The 15433-nt window shown below is 47.1% G+C and overlaps 2 protein-coding genes across 7 annotated transcripts in view; one reads left to right on the top strand and one right to left on the bottom strand.

Moving 5' to 3' along the window:
- Nucleotides 1–2302: 2302 nt before the first annotated feature.
- LOC143207986 (uncharacterized) lies at nucleotides 2303–4659 on the bottom strand. Of its 2 annotated transcripts, XM_076421966.1 has the most exons (3): nucleotides 4243–4659; nucleotides 3096–3246; nucleotides 2311–3026 (listed from the first exon to the last, which is right to left on the bottom strand). In XM_076421966.1, the coding sequence occupies exons 1-3, from the start codon at nucleotides 4657–4659 to the stop codon at nucleotides 2311–2313; spliced, it is 1284 nt and encodes a 427-aa protein (XP_076278081.1). The 2 variants fall into 2 exon arrangements, with proteins under 2 accessions (XP_076278080.1, XP_076278081.1); XM_076421965.1 differs by having other exon boundaries at nucleotides 2303–3246.
- A 331-nt stretch (nucleotides 4660–4990) lies between these two features.
- LOC143207993 (uncharacterized) overlaps nucleotides 4991–15433 on the top strand; it is a 64198-nt gene continuing 53755 nt past the window's right edge. For 4 of the 5 annotated variants that reach the window (XM_076421976.1, XM_076421975.1, XM_076421978.1 and 1 more), the window contains exons 1-2: nucleotides 4991–5262; nucleotides 14963–15111. In XM_076421976.1, the coding sequence (XP_076278091.1) occupies nucleotides 15098–15111 (14 nt within the window). In that variant the 5' untranslated portion in view covers nucleotides 4991–5262; nucleotides 14963–15097. Of the gene's footprint in view, nucleotides 5263–10192; nucleotides 10497–14962; nucleotides 15112–15433 lie in introns of those variants that run through there. The other variant, XM_076421974.1, reaches the window with a different exon arrangement.

The following is a 15433-nucleotide window of genomic DNA, read 5'->3' as shown; positions in this document are numbered from 1 at the left end:
GAGAAATATTTCTCAGGAACGGTATGGGAAGCACATAATCGGTGGTATGAGACTTTTCACAATAAAAAATTTCAGTTTCTTCTATATATTCTGTAGTTTCAAATTACAGGCAGTTGGAAATTGTTGATATATATATAGTAGAGATACATTCTTCGAAATGCGGACAGACAAACAAAAACTCTAGAAAGGCAAACTATGGTGTACTAGGCGTACGAGTCTGAACCCCGTGGAGAGACCACGCTGTAGACTGTAGAAGATCGCAAAACCACGCGGCTTCTCTTCTCATTACGAATCCTGGAAACGGCTACGGTTATTCACCGCGTGGAAGGAACGATTCATTGTCTGGAAGCGCGGGAACTTCGATGCGCAACTTGTTAAGCGAAGAAAAGTCTTCTCACGGTGCAAAGTTCACGGCCAGCGCGTTGATCTCTATCTACCTAGCCAAGTCTCGGTCTCGGGGACCCCTCCGAGTCCTTACACGCTGACAAATTACGTCGCCAATGACGAGGATTTAAAAGCTCTTCGAATGATGCCAACTTCCACCGCCGCGCCGTGCCCTTGTCTTCTAACAAGGTACACGCAGCTGTGATGATCATTTGGAAATGATATTGAAATGGTAACATGTTTTTTCTCCTTTAGAAAATTCCAGCCAATCCGGAGCATCGGGGTTTTCGGAATTTGAGTCGAGAAGCGAGTCTTGGATTCGAAGAAGATTTAAAAAGCTGGCGGGACCAGTGTTCGAAACACACCCTGACCTTTGCCAATCGATTATGTCTCGATGGTTTATCGGTACACGATACGGCGAGTTCACCGTCTGCTGGTCCGTTCCGCATCCTTGATCCTCGGGCACGCTTCGAGCAGCGCATGGAAGTGCTGTGGACGCGTTGCGTCGCGTTAAGCCAATGTCCTTAACGACAATAACAGATCGCACGCGCGATTAATTGCACCGATGCCACATACGATGCAGTTACGTAGAACCGTTGAATGCGCCTGACTCAGCTCGGTCCCCGGAGACGAAGCAGAACTAGCAGAAGAGGCAGCCTCGAACGGGGTAGCGAGAATAGACGACGAAGACAAATTCCTGACGGTAGTTCCGGCTTCGTCCTCCGTCCGTGGCCGTTACGCTTTAAGCACCGTGTGATTCGTTAATGGCGACGCGGATAATAGTCGCGCGGTACGGTGCACCGGCTGCTCGTCTCGAGACTCGAGGTAACGTTTGCCATATGCCGAGCTGTAAACCGGCCGTGATTTTTGCCAGCATCTCTTTTGCCTGCTCCGAGCCGCGAGGAAATCGAAATACAGAAATGTACTTGCGCGCGGACCTTCCTTCGCTCTCCAGCCATCTACGCAATAATAAATAAACAGTGAAATATGTGAGGAATCTACACGTAGGGCAGATAAGGGTTAATCTGCGAAAAGAAGATGCACGCAGTATTCTTACCATTTCCAAATAATGGTACTCCTCTTCGTACTTGACCGTGAGATGTCACGGAAAATGGTACCTTCAGAATTACGCGACGCTAACGGGGGAAAACTGTCTGAAACGTTAACACAGTCCTGCGACCCATATGAGAGCTCAGATAAGAGCTTAGTTTTCTCTTATGGAATTGAACAACGGTTAGATGCGTGGAAACTTGGCTTTAAGGCGCACCGTTGCACCTGTACTCGCTGAATGCCCTCCGCTGGCACTCCTACCTTACTGAGCTTGCCTGCAAAGTACCAATAATGCCTTCGAGCGACGTAGCACGTGTTCTGCACAGGCAAACGATGAATTTCGTCTGTCCCCAGAGACGAATGACCCACAGTATTTATTTAAATGAGCCGGTTTAAAAAAAAGAAAAACACGAAACTGGTTTCGCGAACTTCATCGATCGCACGCAGATTTGCTGGCCGAAGCCACGCCAGTTGTTTTATACCGCTGACAACCCATTTCGTCGTTTCGAGCCGGGATTTTTCTTATGAATTTCACCTATCTTTTTTTCTCACGAAAGAAACATTTATTTATCTATTCGTGTATATTATCATCTCTATTAAAAAAAGTATTATTACAACGAGAAAAGTACAAAAACACATATGTCAATCGTATAAAATTAGGAATCTCTGACAAAGGTAAAACAAAAATCAAGATACAGCGTGACCGTGATAAAATAAAAAAGAAAATTATACGGCGAAGCCGTGTCAATTGTTCGTGAAGATGCTGTTGCGTCAAAATTGTTTTTATACTAAATAATATACTGTTAGAAACTTAAACTTAATATGACTTCAGTTCCTTTTTTCTTAGTGTACCTAGCAGGGTCACTGAGATCACGCTTACTTTTGTTCTCTTTTGGAGGTATTTGACACCGAACTATGGCTTGCATCGGAGGACGTGGAGGAACAACTGCAAGAAGTGCAGCTGCAGGAAGAGGTCGAGTCGCTCGAAAGGTTCGTATGTGAACAGAAATCGATAAGCTGAAAATTAGCCGGATTAACAGGGAGTACCGCGTGTTCCTCGCGCCACAATGAGGAAGTCGCGCTGCTGTCGCTGAGATTCGTTCTCTTGACGCCGGGGGGGAGGTCCGGCTCGACATGATCATAATTAATCGTTTTCGTGCCGTACAGTTCGCAAACGATTTTCCTCGGTATTTTTTGAACCGATTTCTTCTCCGGGACCCTTCCCCATTTTCTTTTGACCCTTCGTATCTTCTCCTTCAGTAAATACTTACTTTTAATTCTTGGCAAACGGGGAGCGTAATGATTTGGAACGAGTTGAGCGGAATGGTTATTTTCAGAAGAAGAGGATGAGAACGCGATGCATTTCTCGACGATCAGAGAATCGTCATCCTCGGATGTAGGCGGTACATTTCGTTCCGCGATCTTTATGGCATCGTTCGACGTGGGGAGCTTCATTTCAAGGTAATCTGCCGTGGGTGCGACATTCTGCATGACGCCATTAAAAGTTTGTATCTTGTCGAAAACTTCGTGGAACGTCGACTTCTTGTACGGAGAACATGGATCTTGTTCGTCGCGGAGAACGTACGGTGTACCTGAGACGAAACTGTTCGTAAAACCACGTTGATTGTCGTCGAAACAATCGTTTATGTTTATATCGATACCGTGATACAGCCAAGCGAAAATCTCGTTCGAAGATCTGTGGAACTTGTGATCGTTCTTGAGGTTCGACGATTGGCAACTGTCTTCGCTTTCCGACGATACGATCGTCGGCTGGTTGTCTATGTCACACGTGAAATTCTTATCGTATATTCTCTGCAGAAACACAGCTCTATTTTAGAGACGTTGGAACACGTTTCCTTAATAAATAATATATATAGTACAATGTAGTACAGTTCAATGTAGTAATATATGTATAATAGTACATTTCAAGATTGTAGATCTGACAATGAAATGACGATAAGTAAGGCAGATATACAGTCAGTGTAAACAAAGTGTTTGGAAACTCTTAAAAGTTAAAAGACGGTCACTTTTCAACAATCCTACCAAACGACCTGACTCGTTGTGAGCAATTAGAAGCATTGATTTTCAAAATTGTTTGCACGTCATTTAGTAAAACAATGCCTCTAATTGCTCAGGAAAAATCAAGTCGTTTTTGCTACACTTGTAAAAAGGTTATTGTTATTTTAAGAGTGTCCAAACATTTTTTACACTAACTGTAAGTATTTCGATGATTTAGCCGAGGTACCTCATGTATCTATTAAGTTGTCCGAAAAGTTTCTTTCGAAATGTGTTTCTTTAATATTGCTAAATAAATATTAGGTTGTCTCAAAAGCTGGTTTTCGATTCATGCACATAATGCATATTCGTGTTAGGAAGTACTAAAACATTAACATAAAAATTATCGCATTGTTTGTATGTATTTAGCAACATTAACACTAGGTTTACAGGACCCGTCAAAATGACGGGCTCTAATATTCTTAATTTGCGATTATTAAAATTGTAAAAGTGCTTATTTTTTTGGGTATATATTATTAGAAGAATGGCCAAAAATTTTGATAGACACATTCTTGTTATGTTTATACAATAATGTGAAAGAGTAATTTCTAGAGCTCCGTAAACCTAGTGTTAAAGGAACACATTCCGAAAGAAACTTTTGGGACAACCTAATACATACATAACTACTTACCGTAAACCTATGGTCTGTTTATTTCTGTTTAGTAGAACAATCGAAGAGCCACCGAGAGAGCAGCATTTCAGATAAGATAAATAAAAGATATATTTTTGTTTAGGAAGATTGTGTTTACTCACAGGATGTTTACGATAGCGTGGAAGCGTCACGTTACGCGACACCGGTCTCGCCCATGTGGTACAATTTGTTCTCAGGTTGAAAAAGTACGGTCGATCTGGGGAGCTTTCCGATTCGCATTCGATCCAGTCGCTGGTGTTTTGGAAGTTGCCAAATTCGTTCGTTGCGCTGTTGTTATTATTCGAGTCGCTGACGCACTCGAAGCTGTTCACCTTGTCCAACCGCATTTTTCTTGAGCCAACAAATGTTCGTATGTACTTCGTACCTAATTGTGGGTAAAACACTGGCGAAACAATCGCCATATCACGATTGATCACGATCCGTATCCATCCTGCGCAACGTGGAAAGATCGACGAAGCGCCATCCCACAGCCAACGAGGCAAGAAGTTTGAACGGAAACTGATCGAGATGCGGATCATCGTTATCGACACGGCATGAATCAGTCTTCTGTTTACAATTTCGAAGACCCAGCCTTGACTGTGTCAAAACTGCCGGCGTGATCGGGTGAACAACAAACCTTGTAAATGACAAATGTGAATGCTCATATCTTCTTTTTACCGTAATACAATCAAGAAACTTGAAATTTCTAAACAAAATATATTCGGTATGCACACAAAATTGAATTTGTTTCATGTCACTGAAAAAAATCGGACATTTCATATGCAACATCCTAACATTTATTACATTAGTAATGTTAGTATTATTCGAATGCAACATGGGAATTCTACTTGAAGATTAAGCGGTGGGGACTGATCTGTTTTCATGAAATTTTCAGATAAACACAGCAAACTTGGGCGCTTGCGCGATTCGTTAGGCGTTCATTGCGCATTTTGAATTGCGTATTAGAAGTTGCTGTTCGCAGGTGTTCCGTCGTTTATACGTGTCACGTTCTCCGTTTGTTCAAAGTCTATATTGTTGGTGCACGAGCACAGTGATTAACATACTTCGTTAATTTGGATTGCAAATCCGATGCCAGTGTCAAACGAACCGCGCGGAAGTTCAGCAGGGGAGCAGGCGAACAGGTATGTGTTGTACGAGTCCGTAACAATTGTTTATATGTACTTGATGTTTCCGTTCGATTGTATCAACAAAAGGCGAGCAAGATTCGAATCTTGTTTGTTCTCGTTTGCGGGGCGAGTGCTCGAAATTGAATCGGACTTTGCTTTGCTCGACCAGCGGATGGATTTCATTTATTAAAAGGTGAAAGATGCCATAACCTCCTAGCGACCTTTAGTTTTCGTATTTTTCATATCCATTTCATATAATAAATCTATAATTTATATCCATGTACATACATGTTGACACTTTCAAAACTTAAAGAGAAAAGTTGTACATACTTAGAGCAGGAAAAATATGGCGAAATCAAAAGAATTTTCTGATTGTTGTCGTTTTCAAGGTCTCTTGAGAAGTATATTTTTAACTTCACAGTGTCTCTCGTAGCTGATATCAAGACGAGTTCGATGATGCAGAACATTATGACCTTGAAATGACCTTTTTCGCCAGAAATTCGTGTTTTAAATGGCGAAACGAGGCATCCCTCGACAACGGAACGCTTTTAAACGATAATTGGCCCGCGATAATTCAAAATGCCGGTTTGTGGAAATTGCGGTAAAGCCGGGCTGGCAGTCGTTGGTTTGCGAACCGATGTGTAACTAACGTGTCGGAAGTGATTATCGTAACGAGGAAATTGTATAATGTTACGCGTTAGTCGGCCGAGCGGAGCAGGCTATGCGAGCGTGTGTACTTACGCGTATTCGAAATTATTCGAAATTATTCGAACCGCGTGGGTACACCTTGCCGATTGCACGCGCCTTCTTCGCCTGCAGCCGTTTGTAGTGGTCCTGCTCCAGAAATTTCGCAGCATTTTGTTAATGTTTCTATTGTGGAATTACAGTCTTAATTACAGTTCTCGTTCAATTTGATCGAATTCTCATCCTTTCTATTGGTCTCTTCGTTCCGTGCACGTTCATACGGAGACACGATAGGCGGATAATACGAAAATTCAAAGTGTCCGCACGTAGACGAGCGATGGGCTCGTGAAACGGGCCACGAGGACGGGTCAGCCACGAATATATATATATATAAAACCTTCTTTGTTTTTCTCTCATTTTCTTCTTCTTTCCAGCCTTTTCCCGGAAGGAACGTCGACCGAATGCGTAATTGACGTGCATCTCCGTGAATGTGCACGCTCTCCCGAGGTGAATTACCTTGGAAAGCCCGTCGCATTTTTTTCTCGTTTCACGAGAGCCTCTTTGTCGATTCGATCTTTGTTCGACGCACAGCTGGACTCCTTTGTACGGGGCCAACCACTCGATCGTCGTTCTTCGTCTCCTAACGCGATTGTGTAATATAACATTACATTCGACTCTACTCTTCGAAATTATCCGAATTTTCGAAGGCTCCTTGTTCACGGTATTGCTAGCGAATCGAACAGAGTTGTTCTTTATTCGGTAGATAAGAGGAGGGCTGGTCAAGGAAATTTGATATTTTCATTGTAATTTGGTACGCGATAGAGACTGTTGGCTCCCCCGCGGTGCTAGATAATCGATAGCCAGCCAGGATAGCCGAGTCTCATTGTAAGGCTAGAAGAAATTGGTGCACCACCTACGGGGCGCGAGTCTCTGCGCTGGATTCCTCTGCGTAGATAATCTCTTCGGAGGTTTTCAAGGATGCTCGTAATTTACAACCGCGCAAGCAAGCGAGCAAGCAAACGAGCAAGCAACCAAGCAACCGGTCTCTGTTTTTCTCCGACGCGTTTCATTGTACGCGACTTCCGAGGTCCTTTGTGCGCGCAGGCAGAACGAACGGATCCCTGTGCTCCCTCTGGAAAACCGTAACGAACGTTTGTCCTTGGTCCTCGAAGCGACGCCGCCTTCATTCCTAATCAGCGATCGGTACGCCAGCTCGCTAATATACATACGATTACAGTCATCGAGGAGAGAGGGAGAGAGAGAACCGATGATCCGTCGATCGTCACGATCCGCGACAATGCCGTAATTACGGGGCATTCGCCGCCTGGAGGCAAAGCGGGAGAAACGAACGTCCAACGATAACGAGCACCGATACAAAACTCAGATATCCTGATGAGACAACTTATTAAAGCGTTCAACGGATCGGGCCAGACTTGCTAATTACGCTGAGAACGCTTCTCGGCGTATCCTTCCGAGACTATCGGGATTATGAGACGCGCGCGCGTAACGCGATATTAATCCGATTAATTGAAGTCGTTGCGCGTCGGTAATACTAATCGATCCCGAAACGCGGGAAAGAATACCGCGTACAGTTACCGCGATTAACATTCGGATACGACACCGCCCCTACGATCCTTGAGACTTTGCGGATCTCGTCAAAAACATTTTATACCTTCGTCCGCAAGGATCCGGCGAGACGCTATCGAGCAGCGGAAAAGGTTTCCTATTGGTTGGCGGCTCGGTAGGTGGATACAAAAGAGACTGCTATTAGATACGCCATAGAATGGCTGGACGCTAACGAGGGAAAACTGTGTCGTTATCAACCGCTTTTATTATGTTTTATTTACGAACAGGATAATTACAGCTTCTTGAGACAATTTGGCACATCGTAGAACTATCTTCTACATTTTTGTAGAACACCCCAGCACACAATCGTTCGACCGACGCTATGGTGCTGGACGAATCGAATTAATTGCATTGGTGGTCCTGGCCTCGAGGAGTCGAAGCCTTTCTCTCGGCCGTTTCTTGGACGCGGTCCTTCGAACTTCTTCCTTGTAAAAATCTGTCGGTCGCGTGGTTCTCGAACCCGGCCGGCGTGGCGTGACTCGTTGCAAAGAGCCTCCTAGCAACGAGTTATGAGCTGTGCATTGCACGCACTTGTCCGCCACCGGAGAGACGAGCAAGATGGAGGAACAAGGGGAACGGCAAAAGAAGGAGAAGACGGAGAAAGAGGCGTGCAGGAACATGGACGAGGGTGGGGAAAGAAGTCTGACGGAATGTCTCAGGAAGACCCTAAGGATTCCCAGCGAGAGCCGCCTGGAAGACTGTGGCTGCGGTGCTTTTGCGGCATGATAAAAACTATTGTTCGTTTCTTTTGCACCTAGAAGAAGAACGAGATCGCGGAGCTAATAGTAGCCAGGCACGGTGGAAGGATCGGAAACTCGGACCTCGGCTTCGTAATTCGAGAGTTTTTCGGGGCCTCCTCTATTTCGATCTATACCTGGAGCCGGAGCTGCAGCGTCAACATAATTAGACTGCTGTTCCTTATGCAACATAAAAATGTTCTGAATCAATTCCAAGAAACAAGAGCCGACTAAAAATGTAGTTCCTCCTTTAATGATTTTGATCCCCGGGAAGGGGACCCTCGCGGAAGGATTCTCACGTGCACGCGGATTGATCGCGGGAGGAAGGCGCCTGGTAAGACAGAAATTAATAACGGTATCCGTTTCTTTTGAATGGCAATCGTGTACATCGAAGCTTAACATAATGGAAGATGCATCTGAACGCATCCGGGTAACCTCCGCGAACCGCATGCACTCGGCGGCTATGCGGTGTAGGCGAGGGATCTCGAACGTCAGAGGATTGGATAATGGCGATCGGAACGCTTCTAACCATGTAATATTGTATTAATAGCTCAATCGACCGTTGCTGCAGCCGACTCGATGTAGACCACTCGATTAGAATCTCGCTGGAGAAAAAGTCTAATCGACGGATTCTTTGGCCCTCGCGGTGCATCGAGGTGGATCTCGAGAAATTGTTTGAACCCTGAAAAGTCGTGTAGAATTCTGGCGCGAAACTTTGTCCTCCACGGTCCCCGCGTACGTTCGATCGAGGGGTCCGGAGGACGGGCTCGATAGAATCGTGATCGATCAACGTTTGAAGCGGGTCCCTGAAAACGCGGAGTCACCGCGCGGCAATCTGTTGCCGGCCGCAAAATAATGAAGGCGGATAAGCGAATGTCCGCGTGACTTATGGATATTCGGAAGCGGAGGCAGCCGGGAACAGATGGCTCGTCGCGTCGCGCGATTCGCGACGATTGAAATCGAAGGATTCTCGCGAATGGAATCATGACCACGAGGAATCCGGGACGTTGGGCTGTCGCGGCGACGTTTGCGTCGAGAAATCATTCGTCTCTAATTCTGGGAAAAAAACTGGAAGAGTATTATAGATCGGCGCTCGATATTTCGTATTTAGTCGCCTTTAGCGAGGAACGGGTTAATTTCGACTCGAGTTGAGCATCGATGCACAATTGGCAGGGCAGAGATTAGCGTACGTTGTAATACGTTATTGCGACGACGACGTCACGAGGAGGAGGAGGACAGAAAAAGGAAGACTGAACGAGTGGAAAGAACCGGCGATGGAGAAGGAGAAACGAGGAGGAAGAGGAGGATGACGAGGTCCATCGAAGTTGATGGCGGCGATGGTGGTGGTGTGGACCGTTAGTTGGCCCCAGCTCCACGGGAGCGTTGTCCGGGCATTCCGCGTTACTATTCTCCGTCTTCCTCCTCCTTCTTCCTCTCTGTCTCACCTTTCCTCCTCTCTCTCTCGTTGGTTAGGTTGCTCGTTTCTTTTTTTCCAGCTTTGTCCCACTCTCGGCCGTTTCTTCGGGCCGTTCCACCGGCATTCTCGACGGCGACGCCATCGTCGCATCGTCCACCGCCCTACCGGCCACCAACCGCGGCCAGGATCCTCGGTGTACCCCCTTTGCATCCCCGTGCTAACCAACGCAACTTCGTTCCAAAGAAACCGATTCTCTGCGCGGTTTTTCGTTCTTATTCCATTGTTCATTCAATTAGAATCTTCGTTTAAACCTCTCGCTACCGAATTTCGAGAAATGTTTCGAAAATTCTGAATCGTGCAGCATTCGCTTGTTTGGTTAACACTTTGAGTGCCACGTCGGCCATGTATTACACACAATAGTTTTACTAAACTTGAAACACAATTTTTATAACAATCTAATGAGTATGTACTTATACCGCAGGTTGATCGTGGCTTCTGTCCCGCGAGAAAGTATCAACATGGAACTTTTTTCCCCGCGCAGGATCACCGGTTCTACACCTGTTACATCGTCATCGGGTTCCTGTAAAAATAAACGCCGTAAAAGATGTTGTTGGCTCCGAAGTGGAAGTTGGACCCTAATGAATCGAACGCGTTCAGCGGAAGAGTTGAAAGTCCAGCGTCGTTGTTTTGTAAACCGAACGGCCATCATTCGAGACTACATTGACTCGATTACAATCCGTCGGATAATCATGGTCGATGATTTGCGAAACCATGATCGTTCCTAAACATGGGACCGTCCTCTGTCGACACTGTCACACCTGTTTCGGCGAAGCTCGGTTCGAATTCGTTCGAGGAACGTTCCTTTCTTCGATGTTGAGAGGAGTCTTTCCACCGAGAGGTCCTTGATCCTTCGTTAGTCGTGCTAATTTTACCGTTAACGACACGGAGGAGCGATTTCGACTTCTCGCGAACGAACGCACTATAGTCACCGACGTCGGAACGATGCGATTTCGAGACCGTCGACTGTTGACGAAACGACATTGTTCAGCGAACTGAAAGCCGGGTCGATCGCTGGGCCACTAGGTCCCCTGATGTGTTCCTCGGCGAGGATAACAGTTCACGGGTGTACCGTTCGCGCTAACGTTATCCTCGAGCGTTTACGTCTCGGCTTTGCATCTCGCGGGCGTGATCGCGACCAACGAAAGCGAGAAAGTGAAACACACTCGGTCGACGAAAGCGAACGAATCGTTGCTCGTCTTATTATCTCCGCGCGTCGCGTTCGTACTCGCAATCGCGTTCACGATCGTTGCTGTCCGAATTTCCACGTCCGTTGAACCTCTAGCCGCAACCTTGATCGCGCAGCGGCTAACGGGGACACCGATCGATGGATCTCTCCGGCAACGTGACCATTTGCAACGCGCGATCTGTCCCTGACTATTTATTTTTAACCGATCGATTCATTTCTGCCCGAAGCGAAGCTACCAACGCAACTAGTCCTTTCGACTCGCTATCGAACTGCAACTCGAACGTATTCGGTTAATATTTATCACCACACTGCCGGGTTTTCTGCAAAGTAAAAAATATCCGCGTTAATCGTAAGAGCTATGTAGGCATTTATTTCTTTTTCCAATAATTTTTCTCAGTTTTGTAGTTCGTCTAGACATTGTTGTCAAAAATAACGATCCAGAAGATTGTTGCGTTCGGTGGATCGTTCGCGAATGTCCTGATGGTTACGGGGCGCGGGAGGATTCGCCGAATGGCGGAAGACAAGCCGTTAGTCGGCTGATACGGTCCGGCCACGGCAAAAGTGCCGGGAGGCGCTTCTTCTCGCCGACGAAAGTAGGATCACGGTTGATTTTCACTCTCCGTGTTTTCGATTACGTAAGCGGCGGCGGCCGAACGAGAAGACGCAGCTTACGGTTTAATAAAACAGTTACGTTCGCCTACTTGCCGTAATGGATCATTGTGCCGCGCGTGGTCGCGCTGTCCCGCCTTGGACACCGACGCGCACTGGTCCGGATCCGAGAATTTCACCTGCGACACTCCACCTGTACTTTTCTTTCTTAAGTCTCCGTTCTAGCTAACCAACCGAACGATCAAAGTTGATCAAAGTATTTTGAAGATAACGTTTCTCCTCCAGAACAAATTGTTTCGGATAGAAAACAGCTCGCGCGAGTCGCGACAACCTTCGACTTGGATTGTTCTTCAAGGTGTTCGAACTTTCGCCCACCAGGAACGGTAGTTGCTGGTTGTCGGTCAAACGATTACGTCACCGTATGCGTAATGCACGGTACGCTATTATTGTGACCCGTTAGCCCGTTAGGCTGACCCTACTGACTCGATTCGCTATTACGGAGCGCGCGAGACCAGTTTGGCTCGTAGAGAAACGGATCTTTGCGTACGAGACCACCGTGACGACAGTTTTTATTAATCGCGAAACAATCTTTTCCGAGATATCTTCCTCCCACGCTCCATCGCGTTATCAGACCACCGACACTCCGGCGAAATTTTTTCTTCGAGTCGATCCCATACGCTCAACTTTTGCAAGTTGGAAAGCTGTAAATTTCAATAAGAAGTCTGTCGTTCCTTCATTCGTGTGTTCGCCGTATCGGGACCGAAGCGACTGATAAATATTGTAGAACGCGGAGGATGCGGTTCGGCGATGCTCGTTTCGTTTGCAGACGGACAGGGCGTGTGTGCGCTTGTCGTAGTCGAGCTGGAGGTTCCGGGAATTTGCCGAGAGGACTAAACTTTGAGAACGGTCTACTTTCGAGCAAATATTTGCAGAGATCGGTTGCTTCCTAGATGACAAAGCGACGATCTGTGCGCCGCGCCGCGGCTGGTTTGCGCGCTGGGAACGTTCGCGTCGTCCGTATAACCGGCAACCTGTTCGTGAAACGTCTAACGGTTCCCTGCGGTGCCCTCTCGTACCCTCCGGCTCCCTCCTGTTCCATCCTGTTCCCTCCTGTTTGCCTAAAAACGTTTCGGCGATTATCTAACGGCGGTTGCGCAACCGCGATTGTGCAACACGAAAACGTAATCCGTCAAAGTGTTACGCCGACGGTACGGGTCGGGACGGGACGGGACGGGACGGATGCCTCTTCATCCTGTCCCCTTCCCCATCGACTCCCCTCGACCCTCCTCTTTCTCCTCCTCGTCCTCCTCCTCTTCCTCCTGCTGTGGCTGTCCGTGATACCACTCGGTCGCCGGCGCTCTTTCTCCGAGTTCTTTCTCTTTCGTGAACGGCTGCCAGACCGGGACCGAGCCAAGACGGATTACTCTGGAACTCTCGCCACAACCTTGACCCACTGAACCCGGAGCATCTCGATCCTGAATCCCGCCGAATCTCCCGACCCGCTTCTTTGACCCTCCCCGAAGGTATGACCGCGCTTTCCCAAAAGCACTTTAGAGTTCGTAGCACGCTGATACGAACAGGATTTTAGGAAAAGCGAGGGAATCGGTCCGACCATGATCAGCCCATGATCAACATAACCTGTACATAACCAGTAACGACTAATTCTGAATCGTTGCCACCAATTTGCAGGTTTCCTCCTATACCAAGGACACTACTCTCTACATCGAGGAATTATAACATCTTAACCACTCGGTGAGGACAGCGGACCTTCAATAGTTGAAATAATAGAAAAGAGTTGTTGAAAGAATAGTTAATAATTGAAAACCCATCGTATCTGTCCTTCTGCAATCAGTTTCGAAATATTTCTCAGAATCCATCCGGCGCGTACCGGTGTCGCGGGTTCAACACTTTCCCAAAGCCCATCGCAACCGAGTCGAAGTGAACGACTCTATCTTACTGTGCTTCTCTGCGGTTCTCTCGCACGCAGCGCACAGTTGACACGTACGCGAAATCGATCGATCTCTTCCCGCAACCCACACTTGAGAGTTCTGAAGACGGAGAAAATCGTATTACCGATATTATCTAACGATGGAAAGTAGCGCAAGGCCGCTTTCTTCTTACTCAACCGACTATTACAGCTGAACGGCGTAACACGCCGCACCGCTGCGAGCGGGAGGGGTCTACTCTTTCTCTTTTCGAACCATCGCGCGTCGTCGCCTCGCCTTGCCTTGACTTGCCTCGCGTCACCTATCCGCGGAAGCGAGAAATTAATGCGGTCAAACACGGCTCCCCGAGACCCTCTTCACTGCTGGAGGCGCGAGGAAAAGTGGATTCGATCGAAACTCCCGATCTCCGTGATCACGGAGCGCATCGTTCGACTCGTTGGCTATCGATTTTGTTAGGACAAGCACGGGAGTCGGTGTGAGATCAAAGGTCCTCTGCGCTTTGGAGACAAAGAGACTGTATCTCTTTTGTTCCGAGTAAACGTCGCATCGCTGCTCTTCGTTTCAGAGCTTCGGAGAAGAGAATTAAATCGAAGAGAAAGGATGAAGTTATCGTTTACGAACAAATAACGGAGCGAATGAAACGATTATTTTGAATCGCGCGAGAACACCGTAACCAGTACGGAGATATTACGATATAGTTTACGGACGAAGCCGGTTTTCGACAGCGTTCCAATTCCCAGTTGCTGCGATTTTTTCCCCCGGCTCTGGGTCTCCCTGGAGCGTGTCGTAAATACATCGCTTAGCGTGCGGTTTACATGCAAATTTAATGGCTGAATTAATTCGTCGCTATAGTTGACTTCTCGGCGGAACGTGGAATCAGCAAGGGCAATGGTCGAGCAGTAACGAGACATGTTATTACCGACGCGTCGCTTATTTTAATCGAATAAACGGGGGAAAAAACTCGTCGGGGAACAACGCTGCTCGAAGCGAGCGAATACGCTGGTCCGTTGTTGGCCGACGACGTTTCGCGTTTCGTGTTCAAGGCGGCGAAACGATAACAGCGAGAGAATGAAAATGTGTGTGAACGCCGAGAAAAATAGAAGGAGCCGCGTAATTTCTTGTTATTACACGTGTCCCTCCTTGGTAACGGGACAGCCAACCAAACCGACCGACCTACTTATGCACGGACATTCACGTTCACGTTCACACATGGTCCCGGCCCAAGAGACGCCTGAGGACTGTTGCCTTGCACTTGATCAACGAAATTAATTAGGAAGGTCCGATTCTTTATCTCAGATTTAGAAGAACTCCTTCAAACATTTTCTGTTGAGACAGCAAACACGTGAATGTCCAAATTGAGTCTAAAGAGGATGCGTACAATACAAAAAGTGGTGAAAGATAAGGTGATATTTTTCGGCTAGCATCTAATTATATTTATGTTGGATTTCAGCAAACTTGTTCGCGGGACCCACGAAGATCTACGAGCCCGTGGCCTGTGGTGCGATGGTAATTTCGGGTATCGGGAACCGTCGGTGGATGCGTCTATTATTCGTCGGACATCTGATCCACGGCCAGCTGAAGCGGCATGAATAAATACCGGTGAGTAAATAAAAGATTCATGGTGCAGCGAGGTTAACGTTGCTCGGCTGGCTCGTCGATTTTGCACGCACAAAGGACCGGTCCTCATGTGTATTCCATCCGCGACTCTTCCTCGTTGGCCAGGGGCCCGCGTGGCATTCGCGCACGTCCGTCAACAAGGAAAATCTAAGGTCAACACGCCGATACTCGCTCGAAAATCCGCGATAATATCCCGCGGATAGTCTCGCCAAGCCGATTTCTCGCTCGCGTGCGTCACGAGCTCCACCTCGTCATTTCTAATAAATATTTCAAACGTTCGGAACGCTCGTACGGTGTCTCGAAC

Source organism: Lasioglossum baleicum, chromosome 4, assembly GCF_051020765.1.
Source record: "Lasioglossum baleicum chromosome 4, iyLasBale1, whole genome shotgun sequence".
Classification (NCBI taxonomy): Eukaryota; Metazoa; Arthropoda; class Insecta; order Hymenoptera; family Halictidae; genus Lasioglossum; species Lasioglossum baleicum.
This window is presented reverse-complemented; position numbering and strand designations above follow the sequence as displayed.

Coding starts and splice junctions, on each gene's coding strand:
- LOC143207986 (XM_076421965.1), bottom strand. CDS start 4,659: ATGATCCGCATCTCGATCAGTTTCCGTTCAAACTTCTTGCCTCGTTGG. Junction 3,247..4,242: donor CACGCTATCGTAAACATCCT/GTGAGTAAACAC, acceptor GTGTTTCTGCAG/AGAATATACGATAAGAATTT.